This window comes from Macaca thibetana, chromosome 1, assembly GCF_024542745.1.
Source record: "Macaca thibetana thibetana isolate TM-01 chromosome 1, ASM2454274v1, whole genome shotgun sequence".
Taxonomy (NCBI): Eukaryota; Metazoa; Chordata; class Mammalia; order Primates; family Cercopithecidae; genus Macaca; species Macaca thibetana.
Genome location: NC_065578.1, coordinates 87,964,191 through 87,980,281, shown reverse-complemented (window position 1 = coordinate 87,980,281; position 16,091 = coordinate 87,964,191). Strand labels below are relative to the sequence as shown.

General features: G+C 36.0%; 1 protein-coding gene across 3 annotated transcripts in view; it reads right to left on the bottom strand.

Moving 5' to 3' along the window:
- Nucleotides 1-16,091, bottom strand: part of PKN2 (protein kinase N2) — a 158,448-nt gene that overhangs the window by 85,628 nt on the left and 56,729 nt on the right. For all 3 annotated transcript variants that reach the window (XM_050806324.1, XM_050806341.1, XM_050806332.1), the window contains exon 2: nt 4,655-4,955. In XM_050806324.1, the coding sequence (XP_050662281.1) occupies nt 4,655-4,955 (301 nt within the window). The remainder of the gene's footprint in view (nt 1-4,654; nt 4,956-16,091) is intronic.

The following is a 16,091-nucleotide window of genomic DNA, read 5'->3' as shown; positions in this document are numbered from 1 at the left end:
GGATTATTATAGCTTTGTAATATTTTGCAATTTGGTAATGTGATGCTTCTAGTTTTGTTCTTTTTGCTCAAGATGGTGCAGAGTCTTTTCTGATTCCATACAAATTTTAGGATTTTTTTTTTTCTAGTTCTGTGAAGAATGATGTTGGGATTTTGATACAAATTACCTTGAATCTGTAGATCACACTGGGTAGTCTGGACATTTTAACAATATTAATTCTTCCAATTCATGAACACAGGAGATTTTTCCATTTATTTGTACCATCTTCAATTTCTTTCATCAATGTTTTATAGTTTTCTATACAGAGATCTTTCAATTCTTGGTTAAATTTACTAGGTATGTTTTATGCTATTAATGAGATTGTTTTAATTTTGTTCTGATATTATATAGTTAGTATATAGAAATGATACTGACTTTTGTATGCTGATTTTATATCCTGCAACTTCACTGAATTCCTTTATTAGATCTAACAGCTTTATGGTGTTAGAATTTTATACATATATGTAAGATTGTGTTGTTCACAAACAGACAATTTCACTTCTTCCTTTCCTATTTGTGTATCTTTTATTTCTTTTTCTTGCCTAAGTGCTCTAGCTAGGGATTAGAGACTATGCTGAAAAGAAGTGTTGAGAGTGGGCATCCTGATCTTGTTCCTGATCTTAGAAGAAAAGCTTTCAGCTTTTCACCATTAAGTACAATGTTAATTGTGGGCTTGTCATACATAGACCTTCTTGTGTTGAGAAACATTTCTTCTATACCTAATTTGTTCACAGAATTTTTTATCATGAAACAATGCTGAATTTTCTTAAATGATTTTTCTACTCCTATGGGGATAATCTTATGGGCAAAAATCATATGATCATCTTTAAAGTATATAGAAGATGAACAAGAAGCTCAGAGTATCATGGGCATGATGAGAAAATAAATAATTCATTTCCTACTACTATTAAGAATGAATACATTTATTATACAAATAACTTTCTCAAACAATCAGACCTTGACATTACAATAAGGAATATTTCAGAGTTTTATAGTTTAAAAGTTCACCTGATAAAAATCCTTATTTTACAAACAATAAACTAAAGATTCAAAGAGATCATTATTACAGAGGTGAATTAAGAGCAAGTCCCTGGCCGGGCGGGTTGGCTCATGCCTGTAATCTCAGCACTTTGGGAAGCCAAGGTGGGCGAATCACAAGGTCAAGAGATCAAGACTATCCTGGCCAACATGATGAAACCCTGCCTCTACTAAAAATACAAAAATTAGCTGGGGGTGGTGGCGTGGAGCCTGTAGTACCAGCTACTTGGGAGGCTGAGGCAGGAGGATCACTTGAATGCGGGAGGCGGAGGTTGCAGTGAGCCGAGATTGCACCACTGCACTCCAGCCTAGTGACAGAGGGAGATTCCATCTCAATTAAAAAAAAAAAAAAAAAAAAAAAGAACAAGTCCCCTGCCACTTAGTAATGACTTATACAATGCAGATTTAAATTCTGTCACTCTTTCCTTAAGTCATTTGTTCTGCTTACTAAGCTTATGTACCCACAAGACAACAGGAATTAGTCAAACACTTCTGTTATAAATCCACTCATACCTTTCAGAACTGAAAGCAAAGTACAATGTCCTTGAATCTTCTTGCCAGACCTAATCTAAAATAAGTTTACCTTAGTGTGCAAGGTAAAACATCTAAAATTTTATGGCAAACTGGCCTAAAATTAATGACATTAATTTTAATCCTCTATGTTGTGGTTGTTGCTTTTTATGTTGTTAAGTTAGTAAAATGGGAAAAAGAAAAAAATAACTTATTACCAAGTTGTGTAAATGTGCCATTTGCAAACAGAATTTTTTAAAATAAAATAAAAATCTGATGAACTCATCGAGTCTAAACAAACTGAAGTATTAAGAAGTCACAGTATAAAGTTGTATTTCATATATCATCTGCCCTCCAATTATCTGAAATGTCAGTATTAAAAATGGTCAGTATAATAAGTTTCTGGCTTAAGTCTTTGTTTTCTAAGTTATTTAATGTTTCAAGTGTCATAATAATTAGGCTTTGATACTAATTCTAAAGACTAATATAAGATGTGGATTTGCTGGGTATTTTTCTATTTTGAGATATAATATTCACAAGTGAACACCTACTATGTTTCAGCTTCTGTAATAAGCCTTTAAAATAGATGAGTGAACACATGTCCCTCCCCTCAAGGAGAAGACAGTTTAGTAAATGATATAAACATGTACAGAAATACGTTACAATGCAACAATGAATGGATAAAGTAGCACAGAGAAGATAGAGCAGAAAATGTCATGGAAGGTTTTATCATAATACCTAAAAATTGGTTTTTAAGGGTGATCAGGAATTTGATAGGACTTAAAGGAGGTAATTTCTTTATATAAAACACTAGAAAAGACAAATTCAATCTAAAGTGATAGAAGATGGATCAGTGGGTTCCTATGGCCAGGGTTGGGGATCATGGTTTAGCTGGGAAGGAATATACGAGAACCACTGAAGTGATGAAAATGTTCTGGATCGATTGTAGAGATGGTTAGCTGGGTGCACACACACATTTATTAAAAATCATTAAATCATGTACTTAAAATATGTGCATTTTGTCATATGTAATTTATACTTCAATAAACTTAATTTTTTTTTTTTTTTTTTTTTGAGACAGAATTGCTCTCTGTTGCCCAGGCTGGAGTGCAGTGGCACGATCTTGGCTCAACACAACCTCCGCTTCCTGGGTTCAAGCAATTTTCAGGCCTCAGCCTCCTGAGTAGCTGGAACTACAGGCACACGCCACCACGTCAACTAATTTTTACATTTTTAGTAGAGACAGGGTTTCACCATGTTGGCCTGGCTAGTCTTGAACTCCTGGCCTCAAGTGATCTGCCTGCCTTGGCTTCCCAAAGTGCTAGGATTACAGGCATGAGCCACCGTGCCCGGCCACAGTAAAGTTAACTTTTACAAAAGGAATGGGGAAACCAAATGGGCTCCTCGTGTTGATAAAACTCTTCTATATTCCAGTGAATCACAAGGTAGTTATCAGTATTCTGTGAGGAGGAAAATTTCTCTAAATAAACAGAGTTTAAAGCTCCAGTGCTGTTTCTTATTTTAGACTGCTCTTAAAGATGTAACAGGCAAAAACAAAACAAAACAAAAAAACCCAAAAAAAACCTACTTTGGCAGAGTTCCATGGAACAGGCTATTTCTGAGTTTATGTAATATTACTAAAAACAGCATTTTCGTAATACATTATTTCCATTTATAACATAATTATTGAGTGTGTAAGAATACTAGATGAAGAGCTGAAGGGTTCTTTTTAACTAGATTGGTGATTCTGAAAAAATTAATTTGCATCTTTGGGATTATTTCAATCTAAAATTAGAAGCTGGGTTTCCTATTACTTCTTTCATTTTAAAGTTTCAATTATTCTTACAAGGATGAAATCTCTACATAGAGAGCCTCCTAATAAAAGCCCTAAATCCCAGATGTTGAAAGTGATGTTGAAAACCAAGTTTTAACAAGAACACTAAATATCAGTAGCATTTTCTGCAACTTTTGAGATGGTAAATATTTAAGGTTCTTAGCCAAATTTATGTATTTTCTTAATCAAAATCAAAATTACTTACATCTATTATTTATTAGCTAATCACACAGGTTCTTCTAAATTTTCTACCATGCTATAGCTATATTACTCTATACACTCTCATACTCTTTTTCTTTGCAAATAAAAAAATTGACAGTTATAGAGATTGATAATGTCTTGAGACCTTGAACCAAATGCAAATATCCTCGCAATTATTATTGCAAGGATAAGACCAAATGTATCTTACATAAGTTTTTGTATAAAAAGTTAAAGAAAGACTATACATACTGATGGGTGAATACTGGCACAAACATAGAATTTTTTTATCTGGAAGGATATACAACAAAAAGTAATGTTACCTTTAAGGAGGCGGTCTAAGAAAGAAAGAGGTGGTTTTTTAATTTTTACTTTCTGTACCATTAAAAAAATTCCAACATAAATATTAATTCTATTGTTTAAAAATTATGTTTTTACATTGAAATCATAGGTTATATTTTCCCTTTTATTTTCTATACTTAAAATAAAAGTAACGTGTAACAGTTTTTTCTATTGTTTTTCTTTGTGAACACATATAGTGTTTTTCTTTTTGAACACTATGCCTAGTAGTTCAGTTGTTAATTCAGTTGCTTAGAGCACAAAGAATGAAGGCCATAGGTCTGATTAATTATATCTGCAAAGAATAAAACCATCTCTTGTTCAAATAACACAGTTTTAAGTCAGCTGGCAAACTTGCGCTGTTGATTACAGGATGAATCAGGTAAGAGCATGTGATTGACTCAATATGAAACATTAATGTATGAAACAATATGAGACTCACTCTAAGTAATGTCCTACCAACAGAGAGTAAGAGAGAATACATTAGGGTTATTAAATTCTAACTAAACATTTCAATTTCCATACCTATCAACTTCTGCCCTTCTGAACAGAATATAAATAAGACCTTAACCAAAAGAGAAAAGTCTGTGTACTTTCAGAAAAGCTAAAAACTATTCATGTGCCAAAACTATTTTCTAAAAAGATACATTTTTAAAAAAATATACCATATAAACATCAAATAAAGCACTACTATACCTGTAATATCTTCTGGATCTGATACAACAATATGTGCATTTAATTCCTGTAGCTTGTGATGAAGTTCTTCTAATTTTTTATTTGATTTTTTCAAAATGTTGTCTACATAAGCCAAACTTTTTTTATCTGTTGTGACTTTCCTCAGATTTTCAGCTCCTTCTTTGATTTTCAGTTCTTTCCTTATTTCTCTTTTAATTCGATCCTTGATATCATCCAATTTCTGTTGCACCACTGTATCTGAAAAGTCTAATTTTTGAACAGCACTCACATTCTCAGAAAACGGAAGACTTCGGGAATCCCCCTACAGAAAAAAACAAACATACAAATGTGGGAGTTTAGGAGAGTTGGCTGCTCAGTAAATATGCAGTGTTTTCAGCCTAAGGGAGTCTTTCTTGATTACATTACAGTTAACTATATTTATCTCCTTAATAAGCAACAGACCAACTACTTATTGACTTTTATTATAACCACACAAAATAATAAATTCAAGAACTCACTGGCCACTCACTAAGTAGCATTACTTGACAAATAGATTTATATTAAAATAAAGTGAACACAACACATCTACACACAAAGGCTGTATAAAGATAGCGGATTTTGGTATCTTAAGAACCCACGTTAGATCCCAGCCCCTACACTGTGAACCTTGGGCAAGTTACTTAACTTTTCAAATACTCAGTTTTAATAGTCTACAAAATCTAAATAATAATAGTGGCCACCTTTTAGAGATACTGTGATAATTCACAAATGCTGTAAATGAAGTTCTAAATACAAGTACTGGATCACTGTAGTCACTTAATAAATAAAAAGTATTATTAAATTCTATAGGTAAACACTAAAAGCCCAGACTTCATCACTACACAATATATTCATGTAACAAAACTGCACTTGTATCCCTTAAATTTATACAAATAAAAAAATTCAATAGGTGAGTAATTTTATCTTCTGTAAGAAACTTCTTAAAAATAATACTGGCAAAATAGATATCCTTATGACCACTTTTTAGTTAAAAAATTAAATGTACTAGGGCTTGGGAAAACTATATTCAGAACTCCATTTATACAGTTGTCATTTGGTATGTGTGGAAGGCTGGTTCCAGGATCCCACTATATACCACAATCTAAAGATGCCCAAATCACTTATATAAAATGGTTTAGTATTTGCATATAATCTAAATACACACCCCATACTTTATTCTCTAATTATTTATCATACACAATACAAATGGTAAGTAAATAGTTGCTATGCTGTATTATTTGTATTATTTTTAGTTAATTTGTTATTTTTCCCTAATACTTCAATCTGCAATTGGTTGAATCTGCAGATGAAGAATCCACAGACATGAACAGCCAACTGTCTATTTCAAGACTAAGTATGCCAATTGGTAATTTGGTTGACTCACTACAAAAGCATCATTACTTGAGAACACCTCTAAACTGTGTTCTATTGATGGAAGCTAAGACAATACACAGTACAGTCACCTTAAAATGAAAATCCAATTAGTTAAGCACAGCTAATCTACATTTACAACAACCAAAGTTATGTTCTAGCTATTTCTATATCATTTACTGTTTCAAAGTCCATTACTATAATACCATTGGATTTAAAATGTTTAAATTCTGAAACACAAGAAACCACAGATAATGGTTACCTCTGGGGAGGGGACTTGAGTTTATGAAGGACATGGAAAAGAAAAAGAAACACTGCAGCCTTTTTGTACCTTTGAATCACAGACCTCATTAATTCAAAGATACTCTTTAATTTTTTGAGAATTCCTCACACCCATATAAATAAGTTGATGTGAATACTTTCTACATTCATTCTTAATTTCTAAAAATTATGTATCATGCAAAATAGTGAAAAAAGTGAGCCAATGGGTGATATGGGATCTAGTCTTTGTTCTCATATCAATTTACCTTATGCCTGCAGGTGTATTATGCAAAATATGAAGCAGTTAATTAGTTGATTTCTATAAACATCTCTCTCTCTCTCTCTCTTTTTTTTTTTTTTTTGGTAGAGATGGGATTTTGTCATGTTGTCCAGGCTGATCTCAAACTCCTGGCCTAAGTGATCCTCCCACCTTGACCTCCCAAAGTGCTGGGTTTATAGGCATGAATCACATGCCCCGCCTGTTTCTAGCTAAGAATTCCTTTGAAACTCCAACAAAAAACAGTACAAAGAAAATTTAATGTTGTTATGTATAATTACCAGGTTCCATGGATCCTAGGTTAAGAATTCCTAAAATAGGTAATCTGCACCTGCACCTGTTAGAAATTATATTTCTGATCTGTCACTCTACAGATAAACAATGATCTTCTACCTGAGCCAAAATACTGTCTAGATTTTTCAGTATTTATAATGGAATATAAGTCGTACGATCCATTTGCCTTCCAAAGTTTAAGTGTCTACCCTTGGCTAGTTGTTAAAAACACTAGCACATACCTATTGTCAAAGAATAAAATCCCAAATTCCTATTGTCTAGTTTCAGGTGAAGTGGACTGAGGCAAAAAGTGTTTAGTTTAAGCCAGTTTCATTCCTCCAAATATTTTTGTTTCAATCCTTACACATTCATCAGAAAACACTTTATGAACCGCTTTCACAGATTTGTTCTTTAATATTATGTACAAAGCCAGAGGTCTGCAAAATTTCTTTGTTCATGGTACTCTTAGTATCTCAGGAAATTATTCCTTATTTCTGACAGGCCAGAAGAAATACCTAACAGTTTCGTTTACTGCCTACTTCAACTCCCATTTCTTTGCACTTTGTTCCTTAAACTCCAATTGTATCAAATTATAAAACTTTACTTCAAGAAATCATCTCTCTTGGCTCAGCCACTAAGCATGCTGCACCTTTGGTATGCACCATCTCTCCTTTCTCCTTCAGTTTATCTCTTTCAAGTCTCTTCTTGGCCCTGTTAACTTTTACTTTGTTTCAAAGATCAAGAACAACTCTTCCCGGGAAACAATTTCCTGTCCAATGCCTTTCTTTAGAATTTAGTTGAATGCCTCTTCTGTGTGCTCTGATATTGTGTATCTTATTGAAACAATTACCCCCTTTTTTATCTGATCACTCTTCAAAGACTATGAGCAATTTGAGGGCAGGGCTTATGCTTGCCAGATTAGTTTTTTTTGTTTGTTTGTTTTTTAATGACTTGTCCATTATGTTATTTAATATTCTCCCTTTAGAATTAAGGAAAACCTGTCACTGCTGAGGAACTCATGCTTTCCTCTATCTGATAAATAGAATTTGGAGAAGAGGCAGAGTCAAGATGGCAGAATAAGACTCTCAAGTGACTGACTCCCCACAGAAACATCAATTTGAACGTGATCTATGCATGAAAGTAACTTCACAAGAGCCAAGGAACCAGATCAGAGATTACTGTATCTGGCTTTAGCATTACTAAGAAAAGATCAACTGAAGCGGGGAGGAAAGACAGAGGTGCAATGCCTGAATCACCTCTCCCCCAACTATAAGCACAGCACACACAGAGAGAGATACAGCCCACTTGGGGTAAGGAGAGGAAGTGACTGCAGGACTTTTGACTTGTTGCTCAGTACTGGGCCTGCCGCGGTAAAACCCAACACCAGGCAGAACCCCATGGCCCTTAACCACAGACCAAGGTACGCAGACAAGGACCCATCCTGCTACTATGTGGAAACCTGTGGCCTTAGTGTGACAGACTTGTGTCCTGGCATCTACAGTAGCCTCAGGCCATGAGTGAACTTCAGCAGCAGGAAGGCTATAGTGGTATGGGCCTGGCTGGTGCCCCAGGGATGTAGTAGTCCTGGTGGCAGGACTGGGACCCCATTATCCTTCTTCCAACCCTAGGCAGCACAGCTTGGAGACTGACTCCATCTACTGGGGGAAAAAGAGGGATATAAAAGCAGGACTTTGATCTTGACTTGGTGACAAGTCTGCCATGGTAAAACTCCGCACTGGGCAAAATCTGATGGCCCACTGACCCCAAGCTGGCACCCAAAGACCGTGCCTCTGAACTCACTTCAGTGTCAGGCAGAGAGACATGGCCTCAGTGGAATGGACTCTGGGCTACATCACTATGTCTGCAGTGGCCTTGAGCCACAAATAAACCTCAGCAGCAGGCAGGCCATAGTTGCATGGGTCTTGAGCATACCCCTGTGCTGTGCTTGTCTTGGCAGCTGTGGTTTTCGGGTGTGACCTAGCATTACAGTGGCCATCTGGCTACAATACTGCCTGCTCCACCTCTTCCCTCAACCCCAGGCAGCACAGTGTGGAGACACTGATGCTTGAAAGGAGGTGAAGCGAACAGGTACACAATGTTGTTTTGGAGCATGCCGTGGTGAGGCCCAAGCACTGAGCAGAGTGACACAGTGCCTAACGTGTCCTGGCCCCAGGTGGAAACTCACACACCCAGAGAGACAAACTACCCTCCAATCTCTCCCCTAGTTGATCTGGGCCAGAACACAAACCAACTGTGAATTCACTGCAAACCTGGGCTTACGGTGCCATCTAGTGCTGAAACAGTGATAGTGGCCAAGGGCTCGGAGAACACAATAATTGCCCTGCTTAGAATTTCTGGAAGAACAGGAACAAACCACCACTAGACTGTGAACGGGGAATAAACAGCTAATCCCTCAATGTTTAGATGTTGTGGCAGGCCAAAGGCATGAAGAATACTCAGGGATCGGGCACAGTGGCTCACGCCAACAACTGGGAGGCTGAGGTAGGTGGATCACCTGAGGTCAGGAGTTTAAGACCAGTCTGTCTAACATGGTAAAACCCTGTCTCTACTAAAAATATAAAAATTAGCCAGCAGTGATAGTACATGCCTGTAATCTCAGCTACTCAGGAGGCCGAGGCTGGAGAACTGCTTGAACCTGGGAGGCAGAGGCTGCAGTGAGCCAAGATCGCTCCACTGCACTTGAGTCTGGGCAACAGATTGAGTGAGACTCTGTCTCAAAGAAAAATTTTAAGGAAGTATTTAGGAACCATAATTTCATGAAACAAACAAAATAAGGCACCAGGAAACAACCCTCAAGTGATGGAAATGTGTGATGTCTCAGAGAATTCAAAATAGCTGTTTCAAGGAAACTCAATGAACTTCAATAAAACACAGGGGAAGAATTCAGTAATTTATCAGAGATGACTTGAGAGATTAAACAAACTGAAATCCTGGAGTTGAAAAATACAATGAACAAAATGAAAAATGCAATAGAGAATATCAACAGCAGAATCTATCAAATAGAAAAATCTGAGCTTGAAGACAAGCTGTTTGAAAACACATAGCTAGAGGAGAAACAATTTTAAAAAGGGCAAAAGGGAATGAAGAAAACTTACATAACCATGCGAAAGTATCAAAAGAGCAAATATTTGGGTTACTGGGCTTCAAGAGGGAATTGAGAATGACAAAGCGGTAGAAAGCTTATTCAAAGAGATACTAACACAAAACTTCCCAAAACTAGAGAAAGATACAAATATCCAGGTATAGAAAGGTCAAAAGTTACCAATCAGATACAACCCAAATAAGTCTACCCCAAGAAATACTACAATCAAATTCTCAAAGATCAAAGACAAAAAGATTTTGAAAGCAACAAAAGAAGCAAGTAACATATACGGAAGTTCCAATCTGTCTAGCAATAGATTTCTCAGCAGAAATCTTGTAAGTCAGGATGAGTAAGATGATATATTCAAATTGCTAAAGAAAAGAAAAGGTTGGGTTGGGGGGGGGGGAGAAATGGGATGTCAACCATGAATACTGTACCCAGGACAGTTATTCTTTAGAAATAAAGCAGAGATAAAGACTTTGCCAGACAAATGAAAGCTAAAAGAATTTATCATCATCAGATATGTCTTACAAGAAATGTCAAAAAAAAAAAAAAAAATAGGGCCGGGCGCGGTGGCTCAAGCCTGTAATCCCAGCACTTTGGGAGGCCGAGGCGGGTGGATCACGAGGTCAGGAGATAAGAGACCATCCTGGCTAACATGATGAAACCCCGTCTCTACTAAAAATACAAAAAACTAGCCGGGCGTGGTGGCGGGCGCCTGTAGTCCCAGCTACTCGGAGGCTGAGGCGGGAGAATGGCGTGAACCCGGGAGGTGGAGCTTGCAGTGAGCCGATATCGCGCGGCACTGCACTCCAGCCTGGGCGACAGAGCGAGACTCCGTCTCAAAAAAAAAAAAAAAAAAAAAAAAAAAAATAGGCCAGGAACAATGGTTCACACCTGTAATCTCAGCACTTTCAGTGGCCAAGGTGGAAGGACTGCTTGAGCTCAGGAGCTTAAGGCCTTGGGTGGCATACCAAGACTTTGACTCTACTAAAAATGAAAATTAAAAAATCAGCTGGGTGTGGTGGCGTGTGGCTGTAGTTCCAGATACTTGGGAGGCTGGGGTGGGAGGATCATTCAAGTCCAGGAGATCAAGATCAAGACTGCAGTGAGCCATGATCACACACTGCCCTCTAGCCTGAAGGACAGAGTGAGACCCTGTCTCAAACATACAAGCAAACAAAAAATGCTAAAAGCAGTTCTTCAAATGAAGAAAGGGACTCTGACGTGTAACAAGAAAACATCTTAAAGGTATAAAACTCACTAGTAAGTATACTGGAAGACAGAATACTGTAATACTATAAATGTGGTACATAAACCACTTACATCTTTAATTATGAAGGCTGAAGATAAAACTATTAAAATAGTAATTTTAATTTGCCAAGAGATGGGCAATTTAAGATATAAAATGGGACATCAAAAATTACAAATGTGGGAGAAAATGGAGTTAAAATGTAGAGCTTGTTTTTTATTTCTTTTCCTATCTTTATAATCAAAGTTGAGTTGTTATCAGTTTAAAATATCTCATTTTAAGATTTTTTTCATAAGCTTCATGGTAACTGCAAAGCAAAAACCTGTAAGAAATACACCAAAAATAACAGGCAAACCACCAAAACACATTACTAGAGAAAATCGCCTAACCATAAAGAAAGACAGCTAGAGACCATAAACAGCTAAAGCAATCCAGAGCAAAAAGAACAAAGCTGGAGGCATCATACTCCTTGACTTCAAAACACACTACATAGCTATAGTAATCAAAACAGCATGGTACTGGTATAAAAAAGACACAGAGATCAATGGAACAGAAGACAGCCCAGAAATAAATCCACCCATCTACAGTTTATTAATTCTTGACAAAGGTGCCAAGTACACTCAATGGGGAAAGCGCAATAAGTGGTGTTGGGAAAACTGGATATCCACATCAGAAGAATGAAATTAGATTCTTACCTCTCACCACAGACAAAACTCAACTCAAAATGGATTAAAGACTTAAATGTTAAGACCCCGAACTACAAAATCACAAGAAGAAAACATGGGGGAAATATAGGGGAAAGCTCCATGTCACTGGTCTAGGCAAGTATATTTTGGACAAAACCTGAAATGCACAGGCAACAAAAGCAAAAACAGTTTGAGCATTCTAAATCCAAAACTCTAAAATGCTCCAAAATCTTTTTTTTTTTTTTTTTTTTTTTTTTTTTTTTTAAAGATAGGGTCTTACTCTGTTACTCAGGCTTGAGTGCAGTGGTACAATCATTGCTCATTAGCAACCTTGAAATACTGGACTCAAGTGATCCTCCCACCTTAGCCTCCCAAGTAGCTAAGACTACAGGTGTGCTCCACTATGCCTAGCTAATTTTTATTTTTTGTAAAGACAGGGTCTTGCTACGTTGCCCAGGCTAGTCTTGAACTGATGGCATCAAGTGATCCTCCTGCCTTAAACCCCACAAATTGTTAGGATTACAGGTGTGAGTCATGAAACCTTTTGATTGCCAACATGATACTCAAACTAAATGCTTACTGGAACATTTTGAATTTTCAATATTTCAATTTGGAATGCTCAACCAGTAATTATAATGCAAATATTCAGGAACCTGAAATAATCCCAAATCCAAAATCCTCTGGTTGTAAGCATTTCAGATACAGGATACTTAACCTGTACAGACAAATGGTATTGTATCAAACTAAAAATCTTCTGCATAATTAAGGTGACAATCAACAGAGCAAGGATGCCAGTCATAGATTGGAAGAATACATTTACAAACTACACAACTGATAAAGGGTTAATACTCAAATATAAAGAACTCAAGCACTTAGTAACAAAAAATAACCTGATCAAAAAATGGGCAAAAGGCCTGCTAGACATTTCTCCAAAAAAGAACATACAAACAGCCCACAAGTGTAAGAAAAAATGTTCAACATCACTAATCATCAAAAAATACAAGTCAAAACTACAAGAAGATATCACCTCACTCTAGTTAGAATAGGTACTCTCAAAAAAATCAAAAGATAGCAGGTGTTGATGAGGGTATGGATAAAAGGGAATCCTTATACACTGCTGGTGGGAATGTACAGCCATTATGGAAAACAGCATGGAAGGATGCTCAAAATATTTTAAACAGAACTACCATATGATCCAGTAATCCCACTACTGGGTATATATATCCAAAGAAAATGAAATCAGTATGTTTTAGAGATATCTGCACTCCTATGTTTATTACAGCATTATTCACAATAGCCAAGATATGGAATCAACCTAAATGTCTATCAAAGAGAATAACTATTTTTGTTTCTTGTTACATATTCTCAACTTTTTCGTACCCATTAGCCCATCTTTCCCTACCCCTTTATCCCCGCTCCCCTCTTGTCCTCTCATAACTACCATTCTACTCTCTATCTCTGTGAGAACCACCGTTTAGATTCCACCGATGAGTGAGATCATGTAGTATATGTCTTTCTGTGCCTGGCTTAGTGTCTTCTAGGTACATTCATGTCATCTGAAATGACAAGATTACATTATTTATGACTGAATAATATTCCACTGTGTATATATACTATATTTATCCACTTACCAGACTTCATTTAAAAAGTTGGGAATATAAAACAAGAAATTTAAAAATAGTGTTTCTCTTTGACCTAGCATTCTAATTCTAGAAATCTAACCTAAGATAAAAATCAGAAATTTTTGTTATATAAAATGGTCAATTCGATCATTTAAAAATTAATCAATAATATGTGCAATGCACTGTATTGGGCACAGACAGACTTCCTTACAAAGCTTACAAATATCAGGGCTTTAAACCAACTTTAGAAAAGAGAAAGTTCAGGATGCTACTTAAGTGTCATAACAAAAGAATTTCAAGTCGGCTAGGGAATAAAGAAAGGTTTTCCTTATTTATGCCCTTGATTAGTTAACAGTAGTATATGCAGCTGATACATTGCTGTGTAAACATACTTTTATTTCAAGTTATGTTAAAAATAAGAACTTTAAAAGTAGAGGGAAAGATAAATTAGGAGGGATTTCCATTTTATTTTTCAAAGTTTTCCATGTTTTCTCTCTTTTTTTTGGCAATAAAATTTTCTCCACTTTCTTTTTTATCTTGTCTAATAAGGGAAAAGACATTATTTAAAAGAGACCAAAAGAACCAAAAGTAATATTAACTTTATTTCAATTTTGGAAAATGTAAAAGCTTATAATCATATCTTATACTACATTATATCTGCTACTTAACCTTGCCACTTTCATTCAACACAATTTTCTACTATAAGGGACCAAACTACAGACTACACAGTACATTGTAATTAAATTACCTCATGTGCCAGTCAAGTATTTCAAATACACAAATGTGATAATATGTATTTTGTAAATACAACTTTTACTTTATAAAATAATGAAATTCTTATTTTTAGACCCAAACATAAACAGACATTTTCAATTTAATATACTTCAACAAACTCAAAGTAAAATTAAGAAAAACACTGAAATAAGAATAAGACCGGATTCAAAGAACAAAATGAAAATGGACTATCACTCGTGACCAAGTACTTCATTTAGGGAGAGACAGGAGAGGATGTTTACTCCTCATTGGTCCAGTTCCCAGAGAAGTGAAAAAGCTGTTACTCTACATTTCAGAAATATAAAACAGTCTGACCTGATAGATGCCAAGAAATGTCAGAGTACCCATAAAAACTCACCGGATACAATGATTCATATACTATGTTAGCTAGAAGGAATTTCAAAAACCATTTAGTCTAACTTTCTTGATTTTAGTTTTGGGGAAAGCATGCTTAAAAGAGCTAAGCAACGAACTGTCAGAGACCTGGCTGGGTTCAGCTTACTAGTCTTCTGACTCCTGGTAAATTGCTTTCTTATTTACTCCATACCACCTTCTTAGAGGGGCCCCCTGAAACACCCACTTATCTATATTTGAACTACACCTTGACCAGACTGATTTGCATTAATTAATAGATATTACCTGCCTTAAGTCAGGGATATTGGCAGAAAATATTTCTTCTTCTCTAATTTCACCCTAATCCAACATTCTGTGCCTCAAAAGGAGAGTGCTCTCAACTAGAAAGCAAGAAACCAATTCAAACACAAGCCCAGTGCACTGGCTATGCAATTCAAGCATATTATCCTGTCTATCTGTACCTGTTTGCTCATCTATCTTTTGGTTTTCCTATCATACAGGGTTTAAAAAAAAAAAAAAAAACTTTATTTATTTATTCAAAACATGCATTGAGTTCTAGGCAACGAAATACAAAGATAAAAATGACCTGATCCTTCTTTCTTTCTGATATTCAATTTATTAAAGAAGTCAAACAAGAAAACCAAATATAATTTAAAAGAGCAGCAAAGGCTTCACACAAACGTAGGCCATATTGTGTTTTTTGTTTCTTTGTTTTGAACAGAAGGCTCAGTTAGAATGTTATGTTATGGAAAAAATGAAGCATTTGGCATCAGAATTACCATGTATAAATTCTGATACTGCAATCATGCTAAAGCTTCGATTTCCTCATCTGTGAAATGGAATTATTATAACTGCCTGACCATATTATTTTTAAGTCTCATAATGTCCATGTCCACTGAAAAAATATGCTTTCATAGCAACAGTACAGTTTCTGGCACATAGTTGGTACTGAAGCAGATAGTGCTGGGTGCCTATGTAATACCATCCTCCTATTATCCCCACTTAAAAAACAACAACAAAAAAGAAAACCTCCCATTTTGTTAGATGCAACAATGTGTACAGCTAAAATTCTCACTTCACCAGGCTCTCCTGCAGCTAGAAGTAACCATATTACCACTTTTCATCAAAGAGAACTAAGCGGAGGATTTTGATACAAGCTTTTACTTCTCCTTTTCTTTTTGCCTGGAATGCAGACCCAAGGCCTGAAAGTACAGCAGTCATCTTGTAACAGTGAGAAACAAAGAGGACAAAACCCAATACACTAAGGATGGCAGAGCAGAAAGAGAGAGAGTCTGGGTCCCTGATGGCCTTACTGGGCACTGCTACACAAGCCCTAGACTGGCTACCTTTATACTTCTTGTTTCAGATGGAAAATAAATCCCTATTTGATTAAGGCAAGATCATATAGGGCCCTATAGGCCAATATAAAGACTTTGGTTTTTATTT